Here is a 14293-nt window from a genome sequence, read left to right as displayed (position 1 = left end):
TCCTATTTCTATGGGAAATTCCAGTGCATCATTTTTACATAATTAAATGCTCTAATAGGTCATGGAAACTACTAATTTATGTCTAGATGGAATGAATACAGTTTCCTAGATCTAAAAGGAGAATGACTGATATACTGGAAAGAAACCTTTTACAAACAGGTTCCTACATAATTTTGGCTATACTTACTAGGAAAAAAAATTGTGGCTTATTGGAATTCTTTTTACCTCAAAAGTGTATCTACGATTTTGACTGCATATAAATACTTCTGAAGCATGCTCTTTTTTGATCAGAAATATAAGCTGACTTTTAATACATCACAGAGGTTTTTTCAAATATTTAAAGGAAAAGAATGTTCTAAGATGAGATTCATGATTTCTAGTTTATGAAGTGACTGAAATGAACAGAATTACTTACCGAGTGCCATCCAGAAGCTAAATCTAATCCAAGTTTCTCCACTTAATTGCACCATCAAGTAAATATTTACCAGTATACTGAATGATGGCAAAAATGGCAATAGTGGAACCTAAAAGGAAATATTTAATATGTTTATATTAAATATATACTTTTTGCATATCACACTTCTGTTATATAACAAAAACTAGAGGTAACACATATAACCACTAATAAAGAATTGAATTTTTATTTGCCGTTGTTATATAGTGAAATTGTCTTTTTCATTGGGTTTGACCACCAGTTTCTACATATCTTAAAAACTTTTAAAATACATTGTGTTTAATATATATTCTCTAAGGCTGTAGAAAAACTTTCCAGTTTTCTGCTGAACATATACTAATAAATTCTTGTATTTACAGCTGAAAAATATATTTATGTACATATCACTTCTTTCTGAAATGCATCTCCAGCTCCACCAGATTCCTTGACTTTCATCACTATACTTCATTATTTCCATTAAATAATTGATCTTAGAACATAAGTGAAAGCACAAAATGAAAGGACTTATACTCTGGGAGGTATGAACTATATTGTGGCCCAAAGGACTGCTGACAACACAGACAAGTGATTGTACTCTCATCAGTTTCTGAACTGTTTTCCAGTGTCTGAGTTCTCTGTCCCACCCCTTAGAATCCATCAAAACCTCTCATTAGAGAATAACAGAGTAAATATGTTATTCACCATAAAGGCCATTTTCTGCTGGTTTTGAGGCTGTCTTTGGATGAGGAGAATGGTAACTATGAAGGACACTGCTAGCACAGCAAGAAGGCCAATACTCCAGGGCTCCAAGTTAGCAATGAAATGAATCCCATATGTAGTGAGGACACTCAAGCCACAAACCAAGCAAGCTGTATGACAAACAAAATTATAGAAAAAGTCAATTTCTGCATTGAAGAGGAAGTGACTTTTAAGAAGAGTTGATAGCAAGTCTTCAATATGTAGTATTATCATGAATATGTTTAATTAAAAGAAAATATACTAGACTGCAGATTAGATCAATCCATCAAGAAGTATAAAGGCATAGAATCATTATATAAAAGCAAATTAATTAAGACAGAAAGAAGGCATGTTATCAGTGAATTTTTAATTCTGTCTTTAATAAAATTCCATTATTTATGTTAATGCATATATGAGTTTGGACAGCTGAATACTTACCTAAGAGGCTCACTAAAAAGTTAACAGTAGTTGCTGTCTGCTCAGTTGGTAAACTGGATGGATTAATCAGGGCCTGAAGACTGAAGCGATTCTCTTCTATCATATTTATCTGTGATTCACTTACTGCAGATCCCCTTTCAGCTGCAGCCAAAGCTGCTTTTTCTGGAGAATATTTTGGTTCCTCATAGGTTACAGTGGGTTGGTATCTATGCATAAAACAAGCAGGATAATAAAAAAACATAAAGCTTACTTTGGGTTTTGAAGCAATATGAATCTAGGAATGTATTTAAATACTAAATTCTTTGCAGTAGTGCATAAGAATTTCACAATTTATAACTGTACTGCAATAGTGTAGGAGTTGGATTACAGGAAGGATGCTGGATGAGGCATCCTGGGAAATGAAGTCCCGAAGTACTCCCACACATGGGCAGTGAGATGCCCTCGTTAATTGGTCAAGGGAGTCACATGTTACTTTGAGGTGCATATAAAAGGTGTCATCCAGCATCCTTCCTGTAACCCGACTCCTACACAATAGCATCGGTAGTCAGTATCATATATAAAAAAACTATAGCAACTCACTTTTTGGATGGGTTTTGGGGGGATTTTTTGAACAGTTTTTAAAGCTACCTGAATGCACAAATGGGTCAGATAAATGGCCAGTCCCATAGAAAAAGAGGGGACAGGCTCTGTTGGTCAACAGCAGAGAAAGTTCCTGACTTGTTTCCCATCCTGTAAGAGGCCTACTAACTGCATAAACTGAAATTTTACATCTGCTTTGTTAGCATTTAAGTGTATTTTTAAAAATACATATGGTAAATAAGTCACTATAGAACAAAATAGTCTTCTCTTTTAAAGTGTAGATTATTGCAACAGTGAATTTTAACTGAATTTAAGCTGTTACACTTTTCTAAGTTAATCACTTACCCTTAAGTAATAAAGACTGAATTTTCAAGGACAATTTTCTTTTAAAAGAACAATACATAATAAAGCGAGCTATAGCTACCAATATATAAATTTAATTCCACAGTTTACAAACATGATAGATACCAGAGTTTTACTGAGAAGTATTTATAATCTCTTTCTTTGAGAGATAATATTTGTTCTCTCTTTGAAGGCTACCATATCTTGAAGCACTTCTCTGATCTTACATTTCTGGCTAGTGTAAAACAAAGCAATTATTTGAACTTGTTCATCCTGTGAAGGACCTAGAGCATCTACACCTTTCACATATAGTCCCCAAAATGTAATAGGCGTGATGTAAAGCAAAGATTGTATTCATATCAAAATATCATTTGTTGAATTCTGCACACAAGCTTATATTTAGTACCTTTGGGACTAATGCTTGGACCAACACTACTTCTGGAAAATAAAAAGTGTTTAGATTTCACATGAAGCTTTGACTTGACTAACTGCTCTACTTCCATGAGAATATACCATTGCTTTCTTTGATGGGTCACTGCTTCTTAGAAATAATTTATACACTTACAGCTATTGGCCATCTAGCAAAAAACATGCCCTGTAAATGTGACTTCTCTTTATTTACTGACCAACACAAAATAAATCACAGTAGAATATGAAGGCTGTCTTTAACTCACCTAAGGATGAGGACACAGGCTGCCACAAGTGAATAAGCAAGAAGTGTACCAATAGACATCATGTCCACTAAAGCCTTTAGGTCAAACAGAAATGCCATTATAGCTAAAACAGAAAAAATAATGCAAAATTTCCATGAGATTGACATAGAATCATTCAGATTGGAAAAGATGTTTAAGACCATCAAGTCAAACCATAAGTGCCAAGATTAATATTAAGACATTTTAAGCTAAGATTTTCAAATCTGTCCAGAGTCTAACTTTACATTGTTTTATGGACAGCAGTATGAGTGAAATCATGGTAATCCTTAAAACCACATTTTTGAAGCCACTGGTATAGTTCCCAAACCTAATTGCCTACAGTTGGGAATCTAATCTTTATAGATAGGCACTAATGAGCCGTACAGTCATGCTGCATAATCAAACGCTTCATATTGGACTTATTTGGACATAAGTATTTGCACACAATGGGGCCATATTAAAAACATATTTTATAGGATGAGGTTCAGATCCTGCAGCAGAATCTTACCAAAGCTGAAAGATGGATCCCACTGCCAAACCAGGAAAAGTAATCCGACCCAGTTAGTCATTGGGGTGTAAAATTTCTGCTGAGCTGGGAAAAAGCTCTATGTAGAAAGGACTTTCAGAAGTTGTCTCAAATAAAATAGTTTTGTGTTTTGGGTTTTTTTTAATGGTTGTCCTACTAAAAATAGTTTTCAAGTGGCCTTCAGGAAAGGCCAGCAAAATCTCACAAGAATAAATTTTTTTAAGATCATTCAACTCAAAGGCAGAAATTTTTATGATCCTGAGAGTAATTCTAGAAATCTTGTGTCTATAAAAGCTAATGTCACATTCCTTTGGAGATTCTGGACTGTCTTTGTCTATGCTGTCTGCACACAGATGCACATAGTTCATCAAGAAATTAGCAGAAGCCATCACTAAATGAAAGGCTAATTCCAATTTGTATTTTATTAACATTTTTGAGATGCAGACTTTTTGAAGCATCTCAAACATCAAATCTCAACATCAAAAGAAACTTAAAGGTAGCCTTTATACACTGTGTTTATATGCACACCCAAATTTTTCTATATTCAGAAATATTTATATTTAATATTTGTTACTTTTGTTATTTTTTTTGTTAATATTTGTTATTTGTTAATGTATCTGTAAACAGGTGCATAAGTGCACAAACACACAGACACATTTTCGCCTGGTATTTGATCCCGAAGGAGGAAGCAAAATGTGATATTCTGAAAACAAAACTGCTGGATTACAGAATTTTTATATCATTTGTGAGTCTCCTTTTCCAATTAAGGAAGGCCATCCTGTTTTCTTTAATGACTGTGGATGTTCCTGAATCCAAAATTAATCTGTGGAGTAGATTTCTGAATACCTCACTACTTTTCATGTTCAAAAGTGCATGGGTAAGCAAAGCCGAGGAAGAACAGAACCTACTATAACCTCATGTACAGTAGCTATATTTAATTTTTAATCCTAGCTTCAAAAGGCTACTCTGTGGTCCAGAATGTTCTTTAACATTAGAGATAAAGTGAAAAATGCCTCTGTTTCTTACTAAGAGAAAAAAAAGGCACAGTATCGCTTTTCCACTTCTCTTAATTCTACTCCAAGAGACAATGGTAGATCCATTTATGATGAAACTGGACTGACACCAAAACATTTTGCTAGACTTTCACCATTGCAGTTATCACCTGTGAAAAGGTAAGTCACATAATACCATGAGACAGTTGCCTCAGCTGTAGTCTTGACCTGGTAACTTTAATTAAATGGCCAAACATCTAATTTCCTTAACATTTCTTAAAGCTCTAAGACTTTCATGCTACAAATGCATAGAAAAATCAGATCATATAAGCTGTTGCATACATCCATAACTATTCTGGCAGAACTATTTTTGGCCACAAGTTACCAAGTATGTTGTGGGTTTTTTTAATAGAAGAAGAAATTACTCTTTCTCCAGCAGTAGATAAAGCTGTTTTCAGATCAGCTGTTGACACACCAAATGCCCCAAACTCTCTAAAAGCAGTCCGATGAGGGTTGCAGCATAGCTAGAGTGAGGGCTGTGTAACTGCATCAACCACTTTACCAGCTGGGGAATACGGTTTTCATTCTTCTCATCATTACTGTGATTTCTGGTAAAGATCTTGATTTTATCCCACGAAACCACACTTCCAAATTATTGTAGGAGAATATGTCGATAAGATAAACAATATAAAGTTGAAACAATAAAAGTAACCCTAAGCAATTTATTTGTACTCTGACCAAAGAAAAGGGAACTGATAATAATGCTTCATGTGGGAAGTCTCCAGGCAATGACTGTGCCTTTCTGCATAATTGTCAAGTACATGGTGTGAGCAGTTCCAGTCTTGTGGCATCTGAAAATACCCTGCCTATAAATGAAAATATTGTGGTCTCATTTCTGAACCTTTTATTTGAGATTAATTTTAGCCAGGGTTGCTAAATGTTCTAAGGCATGTGCTTCATGTTTGAATTACTTAAAAAACTTATTTATTTGCCTTTGAGTTAAATCCTTTTAGAGCTTCCATTTTTCCAGGGTGATTAGACATAAGCTGAGATAGCTCAGTTGGTTAGAGCATGGCACTAACACCAAGGTTGTGGGTTTGATGCCCACATGGGCCATTCACTTAAGAGCTGGGCTCGATGATCCTTGCGAGTCCCTTCCAACTCAGAATAGTCTGTGATTCTGTGACATTCCACTTAAATGACAGAATTTGGGCACAGCTACATGTACCTCTGCAAGAAGTATGGACAGAATTGAAACAGTTGTATGTCAAGAATCAACATTAAGAGTTGGCAACAGCTCCCAAAATACTGTTTTGCTAAAATATATGTAGGCATGTATGTGTATACATATATGTGCAGACACACATAACCCCCCAACATACACACATATCCCTCAACCACAACTTGGTAAGCCTCTACAAAAACAGAATCATTTTCTCTGAAAGACAATTAAAAAAATCTTTGTATTTTACAAGAAAATAGACCCTGATGAAAATATAATTTTTTTCTTATATCTCATAATAAAAAATGTGTCAGTTATTTTCCCCCTCCCTTATAGATGTGATAAGTATATTATGAGTACATCAGACAAGGAAACCCTGTCAGTAGAGCATCAGCCTAAGGGACTCAGATTAAGTAATAAGCTTATTCACCTACAACGGGTTAATATTTAAAAAAAAAATCAAATTCTTTGACATTAAGGCCATCATCACCACCACCATGATTTGCATGATCGGGAGTTCTTAGACCCTTTGATTACTCAGTAATTTTATTCCCATTGTACATGCAAGGATAATTAACAAGCAGCCCTTTTCAAAAATATAAAGTACCATGCACGTGCATAGAGTGTTTAAATCTCAGTTTTAAGTAACACGGGCTTTGAGAGCTTACCAGAGATGACCCCTGCTGTCAAGGTGGCAGAAACTGGTGCCTGCCTCTTACTCACTTTGGCAAGAAAACTAAAGAGTAAACCATCGCGTGCCATGGCAAACAGAATTCGGGGCAAAGGGAACATAGAGCCGAGAAGACTAGAACAGAAAAATGTATAGTTCAAATACAGGTCATTAAAAGCACAATGCTTTATTGGTAAACCCAACTACACAAAAAGAAAGCTTGGAAGAGTTAATGGGCTCAGGTATAGTTTTCCTTAGGCTCTGTGTTGCTGCTTTTGGTTTTTTATTTGGTTGACTGATGTTCTTGGTTTTGGTTGTTGTTTATTTTGAACCTAGGCTTTGAAAGTACTCGAGATTAACCAGCAGATACAAAATCTGCAGTAGAGAAAAGTTTTACTGGTAGCCTACTTTACCTAGCAACAAGTAGATTTGACCATTTCAGTCTGAAGCACGTCAAAGCTGCACAACAGTGGTTTATTTTCATATATGCAACATGTTTAGCAGTGCACCTTTCTTTACAATGATCAACTCTTAGTCTCACCTGCTACTGCACCAGACGATAGAGTAGCAACTAGTGGGGTCTTCGTTTTGGAATTGATTTGAGCTAGACATTTGAAAAGCAACCCATCCTTCGCCATAGCATAGATTACACGTGGTATTGGGAAAATGGATCCAAGAAGACTGAGTAAAAAGCAAACACATGCAACATGGCAAACACAGTTCATGCAGAGTTGTATCATGGAAAAGGTAAACCATGTTAATTAATGGCATCTACAGAAACAAAATGTATGGTTGTAAGACAAAACCAGAAAGCCCCATAGCCCAAGGTACTACAGGTCAGACACAAATAGAATTATTTTTTTTAACTGCAAAGTTGATTGCTTTTTTAAAATTATTGGGTTTTTAATTGATTTAGGTAATGAAATTGTGTCATCAGGCAGAATTCAGATTAGCAAGATAACTCTTGCCATCACCATACTTCTTGGGTGTTAGTGGACCAGAAACATGTTCTAGATCACACTAACTATGAAATTAAGCTTTAGTATTCCTGGAGAAATTCTGTCAGTCAGAAGCAGCAGCAAATAAATAAGCATTAGTATCATCTCTTTCACGCTGTATTTTCATGTGAGGCTGCTGATTAACAGTAATTCAAAGTAAGCACCATACAAGTATATTGGGCAGATTTTTTTCTTTCGATTAAAGCACCTCTAGGCAAGCTTCATTAAGATTGTTCATTTTTTTTTTTTTGGAAGAAGTAAAGCTAATTAATTTAGATTTGTTATTAGCAAAACACAGAACGCTTTTAAACTATTGATAACTTGAAGCTCTTAAACATACTTCTTGAATTAGGTGATTTCTCTCCCTCAAAGAGAAATAATTTTAGTTAAGAAAACAAAATGCAAAATTATAGCCAGTATAACCTCTGCAGCAAGCACACTAGTTTTTAACCAGGTGAATGGTTTCTTTTTTTACTTTGCAGAATTGACTGTATCACTTAAAGAAGGCACAGCTTTTACATACCACAGATGCTAAATACATCCAGTAATACTTGTGAGACACAAGTGTTAAGGTTAGACATGAGAGAAGTTTTATTGCAAATGAAGTGATTTTGATGTATGAATGTACCTTCCAAAAAGAATGTTTCTTTGCAGCTGTAGCTTTGTAAAACTCATTTAAACTACCCTTCTTCTAGTACATTCATATATATAATGTAAATATTAACATCTTTACCCTGAGGAAACACGTTCATGAAATAACATACTATGAGGTAACTGTATAAACCAAAAGAATCATCCCAGCATTTTTTCTTAATTATACCTCTGCAGTGAGGAATATGAAATATGGTTTCCTTTGTTTTGTTCTAAACTGACATCAGTCAACAGACTGAAAGATTAATCTCTCCACAGAAGAAAATATAATTCTTCACTAGAATACACTGGAAAAATAGACTAATAGTCCAAATTTCTAAAAAAGCATTTTACCATCTCAGTTCATTTTGCTTTCCAATATTAATTTCTTTAACTTAGTTTCTGCTTCTATGCAACTTTCATTATTTATCAGTGTAAAGGAAAAAATCAGTAAAACCCTCCAAACTGAGGGGACCATGACAACTAGATAGAAAATAACTATAATCCCAGGATGAAATGTCTAACTGTGACATTCTTCAGTCAGCTCTACAATTCTTTTAACATCATTCTGGAACTATTTCCTTTTTCTATCCCCTCCTATATCTAAATATTCCTTTCCTTTAAACCACTGTCCACAGCCAGCATGCTCATCATCTTCAGGCTGCTTACAAGGTTATCTTGGAGTGCTGTTAGCATTAGTGCTTCCACAGGCATCATGTTTGCCTTTGTGGAAAGGCAGCCAGTATTCTTACCACCAAAGCTTACACAAATGGCTCCTTACTTACATAAGCTCAGGTAAAAGATTGGCATCAGCATTTTTCAGGCCCTGAATTTAAGTATCGAGCAATTCTCTATTCTATGAAAGCGTTTATACCACATCAAAATTGGGGTGTAATATATATGAATACATACTAATATATCTCATGCCCTCCCTGATCTTTTTAATCAAAGTAACATGTTAAGATTACATCCACAGTTTCACAAAGGGGAATAAATTATAATATTTTGACAGTTATAATCTATATCACAAATACCCACACAGAAACCACAGGAAAGGATGATGTCAGAAGACAGACTGGCTACTGGAGGAAAACAGAGACAGGCAAAAAAGATGAGGAGTGGAGTTTAGTTAATCCTCTCTTCAATTTTGCCTGTAAATGCACAGAGCCCATAGAGCTGCTGAGTCATCAGGAATGGACAGCAAAAAAAGACAAAATGGGTGAGGTTGATTTTACCAGTTAATAAAGATAACTTGCAGGTCATATGTTTGAAAATACATACTTTAATAGTAAGTTTCTACCAAAGAGATAGAGTTCAATAACAGTACAGTTTAAAAAAAAAAAGAAACCTAAATTAATGCAGCTACTGTGATGTAGACCTGATGAAGTATAAAACTTGCTTATAATACTTACTGCTAATTCTTTGCATGGACTGAGCCTTCAAAATGAACATGTGAACATACATATAAATGTAATATATTATTCATCAGCTTTTCCCAGCAAAATCAGTATTTCTATGTCTTTACCTTGTAGACAAAGCACAGAGGGATCCCACTGCTACAACATATTTAGCAGGACCCCATGCAACATATTCAAATGCTACTGGCAGAGGACTTTTCTCATCCAGCAGATAGTATGGCATCATAAGTGTCAGTGCAGCTGAAACCCCAAAATAGGCCATGAAGCAGACAAGCAGGGACACCACAATTCCTATAGGTATGGCTTTCTGAGGATTCTTGACCTCTTCTCCTGAAAAAAGGGGGGAAAAACCCATCAAAAAATTCTTATGAATTTGCGCCTTCAGCTTTAAAAGATAACATCAAAGACAAATTGTTTGTTAATCTAAGTCATATCTGTAATAGAAGTTTTAAAAATCTGAGTGAAATAAGCTGAGAGACACAGAACAAAACTCACTATTTTGTTGTCAGAAACAGCATTAAAATAGAGGTAAATTAAAGAACATAAAATACATTATATTTCTAGACTACTCAGAGCCCAGTATTTCTAGTTATTTACCTACAATTTATAGTTCAATGTACTCATTCCCTATCAGTCATATGCAAGCCAGCCTTTAGAAGAGACACCTCATGTCAGAAAATTGTAAAAGTGAGCAAGTGATTAACATTATCTGAGCAGAAAAATTGTATGCTAAGCACTTCTCAGACTTAGAAAGCAGCAATTAATTTCTTTAGAACAGGAAGAAAATAAGCAAAATCTCCTACTTCCTCCCATAACTATAGCCACATTCAGGAGTGAACTTAGGTTCACTCTACACAGACTGAAGAAGGTTTGGAAGAGAGCAAAGTAAGAAGAGTAGACAGATATTTATGTTGTTTGTGGGTTTTATGTTTTTTTTTTTACAAAAAAATCATGTTAAACATATATACACAGACATATAAATACTATACCAGTTGTTGCAATGCAGTCAAATCCTACAAAAGCATAAAAACACGTTGCAGCACCAGCCAATGTTCCTGTGAAACCATATGGCATAAAGCCACCACTCCCATATATACTTGTCACATTTTCATAGGATGAGATGTTCCTATGAAGAAGAAAAACACAGCAGAAGGAGAACTTATTTTTCATTATTGGTAGGACAAACACATGCACTCTCCTATCCTATCACTCTAGAGAAACATGTTAAAATGTTCTCGTCAAGACAGAGTTCTGCTTTACAAAACTGCACGAGATGACATTTTTATGTCCAAGCTTGTAAGAAAGACAAAAATAACAGCAAAAGGAAGAATATACGAATCAAGTAACCATCATCTTACTCACTTTGAAGTTTGTGATAAAACATATTAAAACACTAATAGTGTATATACCAATAAAACATGTGTAACAGAAAACTGCTTGGAACACGAGCAAGTAAATAGATTTTTAAAAATTACTCTGTTACTGCAGTAAGGTTTCTGAGATATTCTTCACTTATTTTCCAGTTGTCAGCATCTCCTTTCACAAAACCAGAAATCATAACGAAGAGTAGGACCAAGATGTTAATAGCAGTGAAAATTTTATTCACCCATGCAGATTCCTTTACTCCAAAAGATAAGAGACCTGTAAAATAAAAATATTTTATAGATGTGAATGGTCCACTAAACTGATAAAATAGCATTTTAAAGAAGGTATATATGCAAGTAGTGTTAATAATACTAAAAAACAACACCAGATTTTATACTTTTAAAAAGCAGTAGCACAAATTTACTAGACTCTTTAACAGCATGACAATAGGCAAATGTATTGGAAACCACAAAAGAAAAAGCTTCTTTAATGGTATTCTTTAAGTATTTAAAAATATTTTGAGCAATGGCTACTTACTGCTTCTCTGAGATGCAAATCCGTATCTCTATTTTAATCCATGGAGCAAAAATAGCTACAAGAATTCTATGCTTTGTAAAAACAGGTTGGTGGAATCTATTGTCCTCACAGAACGATTATTCTTTAGATTAAGAATAGAAGTAAAATTATTAGATTAATAATGTAACCTATTCACATTTTCCAGGACACATTCATCACAGAGTAAGTCCCGTTTCCTAGTTCAATAATGAAACCTTTAAAAGAAATCCTGTTCATAACACTGATGCATAGAGATCCTAGAAAAGAGTATCATATGAAATACACATCCTTTAGCTTACAGAGTAGTGCACTTAAACAATCTGAAAGTTATTCCATCAGGATTATACTGTGTCATTAGATTTATAACAATTTTAAGTGTACTAACAGTTTAATGGAAGAGCAGGCAGTGAGCAGATCAGGAAAAATTAAATACAATTGGAAAGCTTTCACAGGTCCTTTACGCTCTAAGCATTTCCACTATTATCACATACATACCTTACCTCATTATTTAGAGATTAAGTCTGAAAATTTTAAGCCTCTCAAAATCATGTCTGAAAAGTTTCTGACTTCACTAATGAGACATTTGCTATCTTACCAGAACACAGAAGTTATCTTATATATTTTTCTTCACCAACAGCATTTTTATTGGAAATAAGTGTATGGTTTCTTCAGCTCAGTTTTTTCCCAAAAAGTTAGTGTCTTAGTCAGCCTAATACAGTATGATTCATAATTTGTGCATTTTTTCAGTCCTTTCTGTAGGAAAAAAAAATCCCAAACCAGATTTCTGTGTACTTTTCCTTGTGCTTAGCATGTAATATTTTCTGTAAAACATCACCTGCTATTCCTATGATTCAGCTTTGCACAGCTCAAAATCCAATTACTGTGTCTTGCTCAGCCTACACAGCCCTGATCCATCCCCACTGCCTCTCCTCTCAGCAGTGAATTCCACCCAGTTCACTCACTGGGGGTTTGGCTCCTTACGACAGACACCAGGAGAGGCTGCTTTGGTTTGATCTATAGAGAGACTGAACATGACAAGACATCTGCTGAATAATGAAATGCTTCTAGTATTGCCTGAAAATAAACTATACACTTTAGAATACTCTTCCTGCTTCCTTCACTCCCAGTGGCAGTAAGAATGTTTCCTTGTGGAAAGCAATTTCTAATGCAAACAGGAAATAAGTTGCAATAGTTTTGAGTTTTCTGATCCCTCAAATAGCATGTAGTTGGTGTCAATTTTTGTGATTTAAAAACATGATACATGAGTAAAGATGAAAAAGAAACAAGACTGAGAAGAGTAGACATGAAAAGTTTACTCAGGTTTCAAACTGGTCTTTTGCTTCATACCAGTACCTTAGAGTGCCCTTTAGCTCAAATAAATTCTAGGATAGACAACTCTTTTGAAGACTTAAAGAGAAGAACATTATTTTATAAAAAAAACCATGAACAATTTAGAGAGCAAAAACCCCTTACAAATGCCCACATTTCTTTAAGGAGACCACATCACATCACTGAACTACAGAGTTTAACCTTAAGGTCCCTCTGAAAGCATTTATCAGTGATAAAGCCATGAAAACACACAGAACTGTATAATTTTCCTGTTACCTTCAATCTGTATCATGGGTTTTATAAAAGAAGTACTGGCAAGTGATTATGTCACGTCTCAGCTTCAACAGAAGAGGGTACACATGAAAATTGGATTATATACATTTAATTCACAGAGCCATTCTGCCAGTACAAAATGTGCATCTGAACTTCCTTAAACATTATTAAGGCATTTCTAGTAAAATACAAACTACAGTTTGGCATTTTTATCTGTAAAGCATCACAACCATCATGAATGAAGTGATATTTTGTCTTACCTGCTAAAAGTAATATAAGGAATACAGCAAAGAAGTCAGGATACTCTGCTAGCCCAGAGTAATTCATTTTGAAGTAGGTACCGAAGAAATGACCAATCCGTTTTCCAAGAAGTTCATCAAAGGTGCCACTCCAGGCTCTTGCTACACTTGATGTACCTTCATAAAACACATGCATGTTTAGGGTTTTGCATACATACAGCAGGATATAGCTATTTCTAGTGAAAAATAAATAAAACTAAGCCTGTTGCTATTTGCATTTTAAAAAGCAGAGCTTATGCTACAATTGAGTTTGTTTTGCTGAAGAACTTTAATAGAATTTTTGTATGTAGTTAAATGGTAACATATTATTCTACAACTAAAATATAAAAATTTGTGCGCCACTTATTCTCAAAATATTGCAGAAATTATTTCATTTTCATAATTTATATCTGATGTCATTCTGGAAGAAGCTTGTTTCTAAAGGTACAATATGACATATTTTAAACAATATAAAATAATGTAAGAAAGCACTTTAAGAAAGAACATGGAGGAAAGTTTGCCCACCTGGAAGTAAAGCAAAAAAAAAAAATCATTAGGAAGATATGTGTTGCTACAGTTAGTATTTAAAATTAATACTCTCCCGTGGTAAAAAGTGCACATGGCCATGGCCAAATGCAACCTTATTTTTACAACTCTCCTATCATGAAATACACTTTAGTACAATACTGGGGCATATCAATTTTTTAATGATTTGGCCAACCATCCTGTAGTTAGGTACAGGAGCTAGGCATGTTCATACAAAACACAGTTTGTATGAGTGAGGCATGCTAAAACAAAATATAATATAATGGAAG

At 34.6% G+C, this 14293-nt stretch overlaps 1 protein-coding gene across 6 annotated transcripts in view; it reads right to left on the bottom strand.

Moving 5' to 3' along the window:
- SLC7A2 (solute carrier family 7 member 2) overlaps positions 1-14293 on the bottom strand; it is a 55441-nt gene that overhangs the window by 5007 nt on the left and 36141 nt on the right. For 4 of the 6 annotated variants that reach the window (XM_051790328.1, XM_051790331.1, XM_051790329.1 and 1 more), the window contains exons 3-11: positions 13461-13616; positions 11154-11319; positions 10668-10804; positions 9786-10008; positions 7174-7313; positions 3205-3307; positions 1610-1815; positions 1136-1302; positions 416-524 (exon numbers count right to left, since the gene is read on the bottom strand). In XM_051790328.1, coding sequence (XP_051646288.1) covers positions 416-524; positions 1136-1302; positions 1610-1815; positions 3205-3307; positions 7174-7313; positions 9786-10008; positions 10668-10804; positions 11154-11319; positions 13461-13616 — 1407 coding nt within the window. Of the gene's footprint in view, positions 1-415; positions 525-1135; positions 1303-1609; positions 1816-3204; positions 3308-6630; positions 6768-7173; positions 7314-9785; positions 10009-10667; positions 10805-11153; positions 11320-13460; positions 13617-14293 lie in introns of all 6 variants that reach the window. The other 2 variants (XM_051790332.1, XM_051790330.1) reach the window with 1 other exon arrangement.

The sequence above is a fragment of the Manacus candei genome, unplaced genomic scaffold (genome assembly GCF_025592945.1).
Source record: "Manacus candei isolate 608988 ecotype Guabito, Panama unplaced genomic scaffold, ASM2559294v1 h1tg000028l, whole genome shotgun sequence".
NCBI lineage: Eukaryota > Metazoa > Chordata > Aves > Passeriformes > Pipridae > Manacus > Manacus candei.
The sequence above is the reverse complement of the archived record's forward strand: the minus strand, read 5'-3'. Positions and strand labels throughout refer to the sequence as shown.